We start from the raw sequence: 13,336 nt of genomic DNA, 5'->3' as shown, positions 1-13,336 counted from the left end.
ACAGCATATATCTTTGTGTATTCATCAACTGTTAATACATTGTTTTCCATGTGGTAGGAATTTATACAGGTGAGCTGACTAAGACTTGGTATCTTAAAAGTGTTATCTCTAAATGGTTTGGAAGGTTGAAGATTCTGATAGCTGGGCTTCTATTGTTTCTTATAACAAATACAAAAAGATCTCTGCTTAACAAAAGAAATGCCTGATTCTAGATTCTAGCTAATTAGGCATGTTACTTTTGAGAAGTAAACGATGGGTTGATCAATTCATTCAGCAAATACTCAGTTCAGTTCAGTCGCTCAGTCGTGTCCAACTCTTTGCAGCCCCATGAACAGGCAGCACGCCAGGCCTCCCTGTCTATCACCAACACCCGGAGTCCATCCAAACCATGTCCATTGAGTGGGTGATGCCATGGTGCCAAGTATAGAACTTTATTGTAGACATTTAGATTAGTGGTTTCCACATGCTGGCCCATGATGAAGTTTCTTCTTTTCCTAAGAAATGAGAATAATAGCAACAATGAAATGTTTTTCCTCAAAACTTAACTGTATTATTCAAAAGAACATTCTTTATCTTGAGGTTGCTTTCTGAGTTCTTGGTGTCCATATAATCTTTCTTTTCTGAAATTATGGTGAGATTAGAGTTTGGGGCTTTTTGTTCTTTCTTGACAAAATTAAAATTTGTCAACTTTCTGTTGGCTCTTGAAGTTTTGGGGGGAACATTTTACTAACTCATGGAAAACCACTGCTGTAGACATTCTTTTGGCATTTATTGGAAGAGATTTGACCTTTAGGTTTGACTTTTTAAATCCACTAGCACAATCAGCTCATTTATTTTGGAGTTAATTATTAACTGTGTGAGTTCCCTGCTTTCCCGTTTATATCATCTCTCTTTGGCAGATGATTGTTCAATTGCAAGAAAAAAAGTAAAAGGAAATAAAAATAAACCCAAACCAAAAAACTAACAAACTAATGTTTGTCAAATTTTTGGATGTTGGAGTTCTAGGGATAATAAAAGATGGAGAAGTAAACATTTTTGACCAAAATAGGGCATTTGAATTATCTTCAGATCTCAAGTCAGATGGCACTTTCAACTTTCTACCTCTTCACAGATACTTCTAATTGCCATGGAGGAATCAACTGATCTTAGTTCAGATTCTTACCTTTAAGCACCATTAAACAGTTGAGATGGCAGAGATAGCAGGGTGGGAAGTGATGATCCTGAACAACCATTTCCATAGTCAGTTATTTATATAATCATTCTTCCACTCAACACATGAATGGCTGTTAGGTGCCAGGTACTAGGGATACAAAGATGAAAAAGAAACTGTCTCTACGCTTAAGAGGTTTATAATCTAGAAGAGCGGGGTGTGAGCAAATCAGTGCCCTAAAAATTGTTAGTAAGGGATGTGACAGAATGCTTAGTGCTTCGCTGGGGACTCAAACAGGAGAAGTTAGAAGGGGTGGGAGTTGAGAGTGGGGAAAGGAGAGAAGAATATGGAATGAAGAAAGATTTGGAAGTGGAAGTAGGAAAGAGCAAACCTGTTTGCGGAAAGTTATTGTTGGCCACCTGATGCAAAGAGCTGACTCATTGGAAAAGACCCTGATGCTGGAAAAGAATGAAGGCAAAAGGAGGAGAGGGCGGCAGAGGATGTGCTGGTAAGATAGCATCACCGACTCAATAGACATGAGTTTGAGCAAAGTCCAGGAGATAGTGGACAACAGGGAAGCCTGGCGTGCTGCAGTCCGTGGGGTTGCAAAGAGTCGAAAACAATTTAGCGACTGAACAACAAATGAGTATATTGGTATGGCAGGAACGTGGGGTGGGGTGGGATGTGGAGTATGGCAAGAGAAAAGGCTGAAGGTTAGGCAGCAGCTAGATGTAGAACTTTGGATGCTTTGTTCAGTAATTTGGACATGATCCAAAGGATTTACCAGAATGTGTTCTGTGGGCTGGTGATAGGAAAGAAAGGGGTTTTGTAAGGTCAAAACCATTTGAAAGGCATCAGCTGAGACAGGTGTATTTATTGTGAAACCTCTCAGGCCCTTCCTATTAGGTAGCATTTCCACTACTAATTTTGTCTGAAGGGGTAACGCTTGTTCTCAGAACAGGGTTTGGGAAACCCTGCAACATGCAGAAAGGAATCATTAAAAAGTTTCAAGCAGAAAATTACAGACAATTGTGCAATCTAATTCTGTTCTCAACACACAGGGTCACACTACTCATTAGGTATCGTTCAACCCCTATTTTTACACACTAAATAACTCCAAAGTGATGTACTAGATATTATGAGAGATTAGAAAGATGTGTACATTGTGTCTAGCATTTAAAAAGAACATGTTGGTTATCTATAAATGTTATTCACCTGTGAAATTATTTGAGACAAAAACAGTACAATATGGCTGATTCACATGGCTGTACTGCAGAAACCAATAAGACATTGTGAAGCAATTATCCTCCAATTCAAAATACGTAAAAGACAAACAAAAAGCAATATAAAAGTGAGGAAGTTGAGGATAAACTTGAGGAGCTGTAGATTTTCTGGGTGGTCTTGAGGCAGGAGATAGATGCCACTGCTGCCCCGCCCACGGTACCACCCCCCAGAGTAAAGCGATTGGAGATTCATTCCCTATGGACTGAAACTCCAAGATGAGAATAGGAGGATAATTAAGGGAGGAGCCTGGGCCCTGTGCAGACCACATGTTTCTCATTCTTGAAATCAGGAGACCTCCCTGACTACACATGCACAGAAAATGTCCTTGGAGGTCAAAGGGGAATGATGCTAACTAATGCCAGGCTACCCACAGGCCTCTTTGGTAGAATCCGTCTTGGTTAGGAGTACACGTGTGAGGATCCTGAGATATACCAGGTATTGACTGTGACCCAGGCACATCAACATGATTGGTCAAAAGAGACACAGACATGCCCCATAAAAGTAATTCAAACTGCCTCAAGGGGGCAACTCAGCGGCTCTCTCTCTCTCTCAGTCCGCCCCTGTGTCTATCCACATGTACCATATTCTTTTTTTTTTTTTTTACCTCTTAATAAATAATTTACTTGCTTCACTACTTTCTATCTTTGTGGAAATTCTTTTCTGCAAAGCCAAAGGCCAGGGCCCTTGTCATTGACCACTGGCCTAGTGGCTAGGATCTGGTGCTTTCACCACTGTGACCCAGACCCTCTGGCTGGGAACACTCTTTTGATATACCTTTAGGATATATAGCGTAGAGAAGCTCAGGATTGAGTCCACTTGCATCTACTAAACCTTGCCCTGCTCCAAGCTACTGTAGGCCAAGGCCAGTTGAGATCAGTCTTTGCTCAGTATTGATTTCCAGGGAATGTTATTTATTTATTTAGCTGTGCTGAGTCTTAGTTGCAGCATGAGGAATCTTTTTAGGTGCAGCACACAAACTCTTAGTTGCAGCATGTGGGACCTAGTTCTCCAGTCAGGGATCTAACCTGGGCCCCTCATATTGGGAGCATGGAATTGTACCCACTGGACCACCGGGCAGTGTAAGGGGTGTTTAATGCTAATTCTTTTCCCAAATATTGTCATCACTCAAAGAATGTGTTTCTTTTGCCTCTTTTTGGACTAGGATTGTTTCTGGCTAGGGTCTTCGTCCAGGCAGCTTAAGGGGCACAATGGGAAAAGGCAGGCTGATTGAAACGTGAATATTTGGGAGGGAGATAGTGTGGAGAGTGGAGAAGGCAGTGGCACCCCACTCCAGTACTCTTGCCTAGAAAAATCCCACGGATGGAAGAGCCTGGAAGGCTGCAGTCCATGGGGTCGCTGAGGGTTGGATACGACTGAGGGACTTCACTTTCACTTTTCACTTTCACGCATTGGAGAAGGAGATGGCAACCCACTCCAGTGTTCTTGCCTGGAGAATCCCAGGGACGCGGGAGCCTGGTGGGCTGCCGTCTATGGGGTCGCACAGAGTCAGACACGACTGAAGCGACTTAGCAGCAGCAGCAGCAGTGTGGAGAGTAAGTGTTGGTTTGTCAGAAGTACCGTATCATCAACATATTGAAGGTTTAGTAGATGCAAGTGGACTCAATCCTGAGCTTCTCTATGCTATATATCCTAAAGGTATATCAAAAGAGTGTAGAGAAAAAATTTGAAGATGAAGGGGAAAGAGAAGTTACATGTGGTGGGACAGAAAAATTAAATCTAGATGTCTGAGTATGTCTCAGGCTTTTTACTTCCTTAACTCTGTACTTTTTTCACTCAAAGTCAATAGAGTCTTCAAATAATCTTCTTGAATTCAGTTCAGTTGCTAAGACAGGGAAGCCTATCTATCACCAACTCCTGGAGCTTGCTCAAACTCACGTCCATCAAGTCGGTGATACCATCAAACCATATTATCCTCTGTTGTCCCCTTCTCCTTTTGCCTTCAATCTTTCCCAGCATCAGGGTCTTTTCAAATCAGTCAGCTCTTCACATCTGGTGGCCAAAGTATTGGAGTTTCAGCTTCAACATCAGTCCTTCCAACGAATACCCAGGATTGGTCTCCCTTAGGATGGACGGGTTGGATCTCCTTGAAATCCAAGGGACTCTCAAGAGTCTTCTCCAACACCACAGTTCAAAAGCATCAATTCTTTCAAGATCAGCTTTCTTTATGGTCCAACTCTCACATCCATACATGACTACTTGGAAAACCATAGCTTTGACTAGACGGGCCTTTGTTGGCAAAGTAATGTCTCTGCTTTTAATATGCTGTCTAGGTTTGTCATAGCTTTTCTTCCAAGGAGCAAGTGTCTTTTAATATCATGGCTGCAGTCACCATCTGCAGTGATTTTGGAGCCCAAGAAAATAAAGTCTGTCACTGTTTCCTCTGTTTCCCCATCTATTTGCCGTGAAGTGATAGGACTGGATGCTGTGATCTTACTTTTTTGAATGTTGAGTTTTAAGCCAGCTTTTTCTCTCTCTTTTACTTTCATCAAGAGGCTCTTTAGTTCCTCTTCGCTGGAACTAAATCATTTAGTTCCTCTTTTTGAATTAAATGAATCTTTATTAAGTATTTATTATTAGCCACATTGTCTATTAGGAGAACATAGAGTCAGAGTATGTAGAGTGAATTGGTAACAACCTTAAACTTTCCATTGCCAATTATAGTGGTCAAGAGCACTGGCTTTGAACTAGATGGCTTGGATTCAAATCTGTTAAATCATTCAGTCCAGTGACTTAAGGGCTCTGCTTCTTACCAGCCAGGAGATCTTAGGTAAATTCCTTAACCTCCTTATGCCTCAATCTCTATATCTAAAAGTGGGAAAATGATAATATGTACCTTTTAATGTCCTGAGGATTAAAGAGCTAATAAATGCGAAGTGCTTAGAATACTGCCTGTCATATGGCAAGGGTTTCCTCAGCTGCCAAGCTTAGAATATCTTTATCCTACCATGGAAATCAATCCAAGAGTAGTAAGTTTTCTGGCCTAAATCAGAATCAATGTTTGGAGAATGGCCTACTAAGGCTCAATAGGATTGGATATAAATGGACTGTTAGAAATTTCTAATTCATATAATTTTAAAATAAAAACAAATATTTGTACATTTAAATGCTAGTAGTAAGATGGGACTTCCCTGTGGTCCAGTGGCTAACACTTTGAGCTCCCAATGCAGGGGGCCTGGGGTTCGATTCCTGGTCAGGGAACTAGATCCCACATGCTGCAACTAAAAAGGTCTCACATGCTGCTGTGAAGACTGAAGATCCTGTGTGCTACAACTAAGACCCAATGCAGCCAAATAAATAAATATTAAAAAATAAATAAATAGATAAACACTAGTAAGAGCTAATGTTTGTGAGCATAAACTATGTGCCAGGAGTTGTTCCAAGTGGTTCTAACCAATTAACTGATTTAATTGTTATTTTAGAGTTGAGGAAACGGAGGCATTGAGAGGGTAAGCCACTTTGCCAAGGTGACACCACTCCTTAGGGGCAGGACCAGGCTTCAAACCCAGGCAGTCTGATCTCATAGATCCTACCCATCCATTATGATATCACGTCTTTCATTCAGTGTATTCTGCAGTTTAGACTGGTTTGTCAACGTATTTTACTTCATGTATTGCAAGCATAAACTAAGAGAAACTAAGTGGAAAACATTAGTTTAAACTAAATTTGTTACATTGTTTCACCATAAAAATATTCCATTTTCTGTTCTATAGATGAGTTGCTCCTGGTGTCACATTTAGAGCCATATTAACTAGGATACTTTTGTTTCCTGGAGTACAACATTATGAGTTTGATTTCACCAAGGCATCCAGAGGCATGTATCCGTTCTCTAGAAGCGTTTCTCACTTTCCATCTCAGCTACATTTTTTTCAGGGTAGACTGTAGTACATGGTGCATTTTTGCAAAATTAGCTGCTTTGGCTGTTATCCTCACAATCCTAAGCTGTGAAAGGGCATGCTTTGTAGGACTTGAGGACAGAGGGCACTGTGACAAACTGTACTTTTTGTTAAAAAGGCTAGATTGCTCGGAAAGTAGTCACTTTGTTGCTCTGTTTTGTTGGATGCTAACTCAGATGGGTTCCCTTTTAAAGAAAACTGGGCAAAACTAATTTGCCACTAGATGGAGCCCTGGCTTTTTGGGTAGAAATAAAGGCAAGCGTCAGAACATTAAATCACGCCGTCATATCATGCTGAAGGGCCCCCGGTATTTGAGGCCCTCAGCTTTTAATTATAGAATGCATCTTTGTTCTTTGCCTGACCTGCAGAGTGACATCACTCCCTTTCTTCCTGTGCGCTGGCTTTGACACAAGCCAGATGGCTGTGGCCATCGGTAGGCGCGCAGGCCGCCTGGTACAGCAGTTGATGAAACAGAATAGGAAGACGTTTTATGGTCAACTGCAGGAGCACAATGAGGCTGCAGCTTTGCTAAGTAATTACATTCACCGTGCACACTTTACTCCTCACAGCGAAGGTCACAGGGAAAAAATACATTTTTATTTATAGTGTTGTGAGGTATAGACCTTTGATCTTTTATTAGTCAGTAGTCTGCTCCAAAGGAATGCTCTCTTTCCCCTGCTCTGCAGTCACTCGTGCAAATGACATGTTTATTTATGTTTAATGGTTCTTTCAGGCTGTGCATTGTGATACTTACCTTCCCTCTTCCTCCTTTTTGTCTCCAGTTAGTAACACAAAAATGTTTTGGTTTTGTAGTGAGTTTAGTTTGGAGAAGTCAGAGTTCAGGCATGTTAATACAAGCAGATTTCTGTCAGATATACTCCAGAGTGATTTGGTCAAATATATTACTGTTTATTATGTGTTTGTTCTTTGAGGAGGTCAGGAGAGACCAGGAACAGACTTTTATTTGGGGGGAGAAGAAGTGGGGGGTGAGAGGGTCAGGAAATGAACGAGACATTAATTTTATATCCATTTTTGGACATTTAGTGGTTAAGGGCACTTGTAATGTTAATTTTAAATAAAATATGGGAAGTTTCTATTCATCCAGTATTTCCACCTTCATTTGAAGTTAATCTTTACCAACTGAAAGATTGTCTAAAACTTTAAAGAAAATCCTAACAACTTTTCTTTAAAGTTTAACATTCACACAGTTCCACATGATTCATTTCCGAAAACTTTAAAAATTATTTTTACCCCCTTTAAGGCTAGGTTGTGAACATTGGTTACAGAATTGATCTAGAAATCATAGATCATAGAATCAAATGAAAATTCGTAGTTGATATGTCGTCTTCAAACGTAACGCTGTTTCTACAGTGAAGCCTCCTAGTTGTCCTTAGGTTATTTGGCTCTCTATTTTTTAAAAGTATGAAACTCTAACAAAAGAAATCTGTTAATCTTACAGGATTTTGCAGTCTTCTCCAGATTTGCAAATAATTGCTGGAAGAAGGCAAAGTGGTGTGAGGAGAGAGGGGGACTTTGTAGCTGGATAGAACAAGGCTTTTTAATTTTATTTTCCCCCCACTGGCTGTTTGCTTTGTGCCCGTGGACCTTTGAGCCTTTGCTTCCTCACATATACATTGGGTGATAAAACCTACCTCCTAGGTTTATTCTAGGAATTAAATGACACAATATATGTGTATTTGGCCCCAGCCAGTTCCTGTCACTTGGTATGAAGTCAGTAAATGTTAATTCCTTTCAACTGTTTTAAACTTTGTCTCTTTTTCCAACCTCTTGCAAAACGTGTTCACACATTACACTATTATATAGTGTGTATTTTATTCATAAGATATAAATAAGCCTGGGTTGAAAGTAAGCTCACCATCTGAAAAATAGGCATTTGCAATGTATTAGCACTGTGTGTGTTCAGTTCCGGATAAAACCGTAACATCAATTGTGCAGTGGACGTGTTTAACATTTGTGATGTTTTAATTTGTTTTTGTTTTCTTTTTTTCTCCTGCTCAGCTCTTGCCCCTGTTCTTTGCCTCTCGTTTTGTTGGTGAAGATATCACAGTGATGTCTGCATTCAACCTGCTGCATTTGGTGACAAAGAGCCAGCCAGTTGCCCTGCGAGCCTGTGGGCTTCCCTCAGGTTGCTGCTCCTTGTGCTGTTCTAAGTGAGGGCACTGGGCCGGGGTGGGGGTGTTTCTGCTGCAGGAAATGATACACCACAATGCTTTGCTAAATTTCGTTTTCTTTTACTTGGGCCCTAATTTGAAGACGGAAATTGGTTATAAATCACCACTCTACTTAGAGTAACATTCATTTCCACAATCCTTACAACCCTTGGAAACATTGTCCAGTTTCCTTGCTTAGTATATAATTGTCACTAATATTTCATGATATCTTCTTATTCTTTAATGCACACTACACATCTGAAAATCATGATGTTCATAAGAGGCTGGCAGTCTTGATAAGAAACCACCCCAAATCACACAAAATAGGACATTCATCTTGTTAAAGGATAATAAAAATGCTTTTCATTCCACATGTGGTCATTCCTTTAGGAAAGAAAGAAAATTAACATGAACAACTTTAGTGTAATAAAGTTAGTTATTGTACTTGCAAAGAAAAGATGTTCTATTTAACAAGGACCAAATAGAGAGAATTACTGTAGCATGTATTAACTGGTTCTTAAATTAGAACCACCAACCAGTCTTTTTAAAAATGTGATTTTAAGCATTTAAACAAGAGAGACATAAAAGTCCAAAATTTTACTATTTGCCTGTGTTTAACATTATAATTTTGTTATGAAAATCACAATGGCCAGATATTTTCTGTGAACGTTATTATCAATATTACTTTTCTTTTAGTTTTCTCTATTACTGTATTATATAGAGAATTTCATTCTAACTCATTAAATATTCATTGAATATTAGCTATGAGTGCCAGGCATTGTGTGAAGCAGTGAGGATACAATGATAAATAAGATCAAGCCAATTTCTTTAACAAGCACAAGATGGAGCTGAAACTGTGTAAAGACCATTGAACCATATGGTGATAAGACTAAAGTATTTATGCCTTGGATGTTAGGGGAATGCAGACGATGGTCCTAGCTCTTTGCTTAGGGGAAGAGATTTTTGGAAGGGAGGGAAGTCTCTGAAGTTAAAGGAAGGCTTCATGTAGGATATGCTTAAGTTGAATCTCAGACTGTGAGCAAGAGTTAGCCAGATGTCCAAGTAGGGGGAAGGACGTTTCTGACATATGAAGTAGTGTGGGAAATACATGAAGACCTGAAAAGGCAAAGTATGTTCAAAGAAATACAAGTTATTTAATGTGGCTTGCTTGGGTGGGTGAGGGCAAGTTAGAAGAGATAAGAAAGAAAGGTAGACAAATTGTAAAGTGCCCTATATGATGTTTTTAAAATTTTAAATCTTAGGGAAGGGATGAAGGGAGAGTAAAATGACTTGATTTGCATAAAAGATTTATTGATTTAGTATGATGGACGGTCAGTGCTGGTTCCAGATATTTCTAAGAGAAGATTGAGATGGCCGCTTAATTAGAAATGAGGATAAGGCTTTTGTCTTAAAGCTATAGTTGAATAGTAAACACTGTCTGTTTCAAAAAATAGCTTTTATGTCTGTGAGTGTTGAGAGGTCAATAAAGTTTAATGCTTGGAGTCCATAACCACTCTTCCTGACACCTTTGCTTCCCAACCTGCCATGTTCCTGTACTGCTGCCACTCAGCATGTTGGAAGAGCTTGAGGCTGGAGGGACTCATGGAGCATGGAGAACCTTAACAATGATTGTTACAGTACGTGTGCGAAGAAGGGGGATGGATAAGAGAAAAATTCAAGTTATAGAACTGACAAGTTTTATTTCTTTTATTGTATGTAAGCTGGAGGGAGAGCATCAACCAGTGTAGTTTCTGTGCTATGTGAAACTTTTCCATGACTATGAACTACATAGAATAATTCCTGGGTCGGGAAGATCCCCTGGAGGAGGAAACGGCCACCTGCTCCAGCATTCTTGCCTGGGGAATCCCATGGACAGACCTCTGGTGGGCTACAGTCCATGGGGGTCACAAGAGTCAGACTCAACTGAGCAGCTGAGTACACATGCACATAATAATTGGAGTATGCAAGTTATTTAATATGTAACCATGTTTTCCACTGGGAAAAAAACCCAGGTAGGAAAGCACTAGCACAGTTCTTGTAACATTAGTTTGTCATACACCAAGGAGGCTAAGTATTTATGGAAACTTATTAATTAACATGGTATCACTTGAGATATGACAGTTATAGAGTTAAGAGGTTTCATAATGAAACTGTTTAATCAAAATATGTGTCTTTAAATTTTGATATCCACATGATTCAAAGATAAATTCAACAAAGATGATAATTTTTAAGAAGTAACCATTATAGCACAATGCTTAAGCACACAAATTCTGGAATTCCACACATCTAAATTCTAGCTTTGCCACTTAACTGGCTGCGTGCCTTGACTTCCTTGTTTGTAAAATGGGGATAATAATAGTACTCACCTGAAAGGGTTGCTGTGAGAACAAAATAGCTTAGGATGTGAAAAATGCTTTCAACAGTGGCTGACATATAGTAAGCATTGTGTATAATGTTCACTAGGTCACTGTAGACATCTGTATCAATATAGATATATATTTTTTCTGTTTTTCTAGTAAAATAGACTTTAAAAAATATTTCAATACATCCCATATTGCACTTAACTCTTTTTACTTTGATCGGAGCCACAAATGCACTTTATATTTGAGAAATAACCATGTTTATTCAGATGTTTGTTGTTTTGACCTCTTTATTTTACTCATACATCCCACTGAACCAGAATTCAAGTACTGTAAACATACAACACATTTCTTTTATTCTTGCTGCTGCTGCTGCTGCTACGTCACTTCAGTCGTGTCCGACTCTGTGCGACCCCATAGATGGCAGCCCACCAGGCTCCCCCATCCCTGAGATTCTCCAGGCAAGAATACTGGAGTGGGTTGCCATTTCCTTCTCCAATGCATGAAAGTGAAAAGTGAAAGTGAAGTCGCCAGTTGTGTTCGACTCTTCGAGACCCCATGGACTGCAGCCTACCAGGCTCCTCCATCCATGGGATTTTCCAGGCAAGAGTACTGGAGTGGGGTGCCGTCTAGTACTAAAGGATGCTCAGAGGGACTCGGTCTTTTTTTCTTAGGGCTTGTAAACCTATTTTACTTTGATAAATGATTTGGTAGAGTGGTATTCCATAATTGCTCAGCCATTCAAGGACCTTGTACTTTTTAAAGTGTTATGAAATTTCCAGTGCGCACATATTTTATAACTTCAGTGTCAGCAAAATCTTTGTTACCGTCCATTTCTCTAACAGAATTTTACTCTTGTTGTTGTTCAGTCATGTCCGACTCTTTGCGACCCCATGGACGGCAGCATGCCAGCCTTCCCTGTCCTTCACTATCTCCCAGAGTCTGCTCAAATTCACAGAATTTTACTCTTAGAAAAGGAGATATGTTGAAGACACTGCTAAGTTCAACAATAATGTGAAACAAACAATTTAAATTTTGAAAAAGGAAAATGAAATTGAAATGGGAATTCTAGCCTTCATTACTTTATTCAAGTAGAGAGGGAAGAGGCCAAATTTGGAGATAAAGGAAATTAAGGTAAAAGTTTGACGTCTTGCTTTAATTTACTGTTCCCTGGTCAAAACCCATTACAACAAAAATCTCTGTAAATCAAAAAGACTTCTGCTCCCTAGCCAGTACCCTACTAATTTTAGGTATTATTCAATACGAAATAATTCCAGAACTGAAAAATAATTGGAGCAGGCTCTTAAAGTTGATTATAACTGGATTGACCTGTATGAAGGCCATATCCCAGAAGGCTGATCTATCATTTTTCAGCTTTGACTTCCTTTTCTTCTTATTTTTAAATAGGCATAATTTCAATTTAGAGCTTATTAAGTGCATCTGAGTTATGGTTTGCTCATGTTTGTAATTAAAGGTAATTTTTTTTCTCTCAGAGCTCTTCTTAATTTCCTATAACAGTTTCTTTTATGTATTGAAAAAGAGCACTGGAATAGGAGTCAGAGAACTAACCACAGCTCTATCATTAACTTGTGTGACCTTGAACATACCAGTAAACCTCTTCAGATCTTAGTCTTTATTTTTAAAATGAGAAATTTAAATTAGAAAATCTTTTCAGTTTTGAAATTCTGTGATTTTATGAACTGTCATTGTTTTTACTTGGCTTTGGGTTAATCAGATCTTAAGAGTCGGTACTAATTAATGGCTGGGAATTTACAGAAAAATCTGCTTGGTTGTGGTGGGAAGACAGAAATATTTTCCATGTTTGAACATAAGAATTCCTTGCCTCTAAATCAGGACGGAAGGGGTTATCTTAGCAAGGGTTAGGAAGCACAATTTTACATATAGTTTCAGTGCTTGATAAAAATTAAGTCAAATTGTAACTTAGACTAGATATCATGGTAGTTTTCAGCCAAATGAGAGTATTTGTCTAAGTAGTACTAATTGCAGTGATAAATTATGCTTTTCTCCAACATCATACACGTAATATGTGGTTGTTACTCTTATAGACTTTACTGGCGTGTTTAACAGTCCATGAATTGAACAGCCACATGGCAGTTTGTAAAGGTGTTATGTCATAATATTCTAATGTAGAAATTAGAAGTCTTAAAGACAGATACTTTGCAAATGGTGTTTGTAAGTTGGACTATCATTTGGTTAAGTAGGGCTCTCCAAGAATCAGGGGCCTGTGGCTCCAGAGCTTAGCACAGTGCCTGGCACTTAATAAATATTTGTTAAATGAATGAATAAACATTTGGAAAGTTTACATGTAGGTGAAGTGATAGCTATAACAGAGAGGACAAATTTATCTGAGACTATTTCGGCCTCAAATAAATCTAATGGGAAGGTTAAATTAAAGTTCATAGTTTGAGTGCCTTTTGAAAATATTATAAAAAAACC

The 13,336-nt window shown here is 39.1% G+C and overlaps 1 protein-coding gene across 5 annotated transcripts in view; it reads left to right on the top strand.

Moving 5' to 3' along the window:
- MSRB3 (methionine sulfoxide reductase B3) overlaps nt 1-13,336 on the top strand; it is a 182,592-nt gene that overhangs the window by 32,191 nt on the left and 137,065 nt on the right. For 4 of the 5 annotated variants that reach the window (NM_001435233.1, NM_001435234.1, NM_001435235.1 and 1 more), the window contains exon 2: nt 8,368-8,494. The exons of the other annotated variant lie outside the window; for it this stretch is intronic. In NM_001435233.1, the coding sequence (NP_001422162.1) occupies nt 8,419-8,494 (76 nt within the window). In that variant the 5' untranslated portion in view covers nt 8,368-8,418. The remainder of the gene's footprint in view (nt 1-8,367; nt 8,495-13,336) is intronic. 5 annotated transcript variants of the gene reach the window in all.

This window comes from Bos taurus, chromosome 5 (genome assembly GCF_002263795.3).
Source record: "Bos taurus isolate L1 Dominette 01449 registration number 42190680 breed Hereford chromosome 5, ARS-UCD2.0, whole genome shotgun sequence".
Classification (NCBI taxonomy): Eukaryota; Metazoa; Chordata; class Mammalia; order Artiodactyla; family Bovidae; genus Bos; species Bos taurus.
Note: the sequence above shows the minus strand (reverse complement) of the source record. Positions and strands in the feature narration are given on the sequence as shown.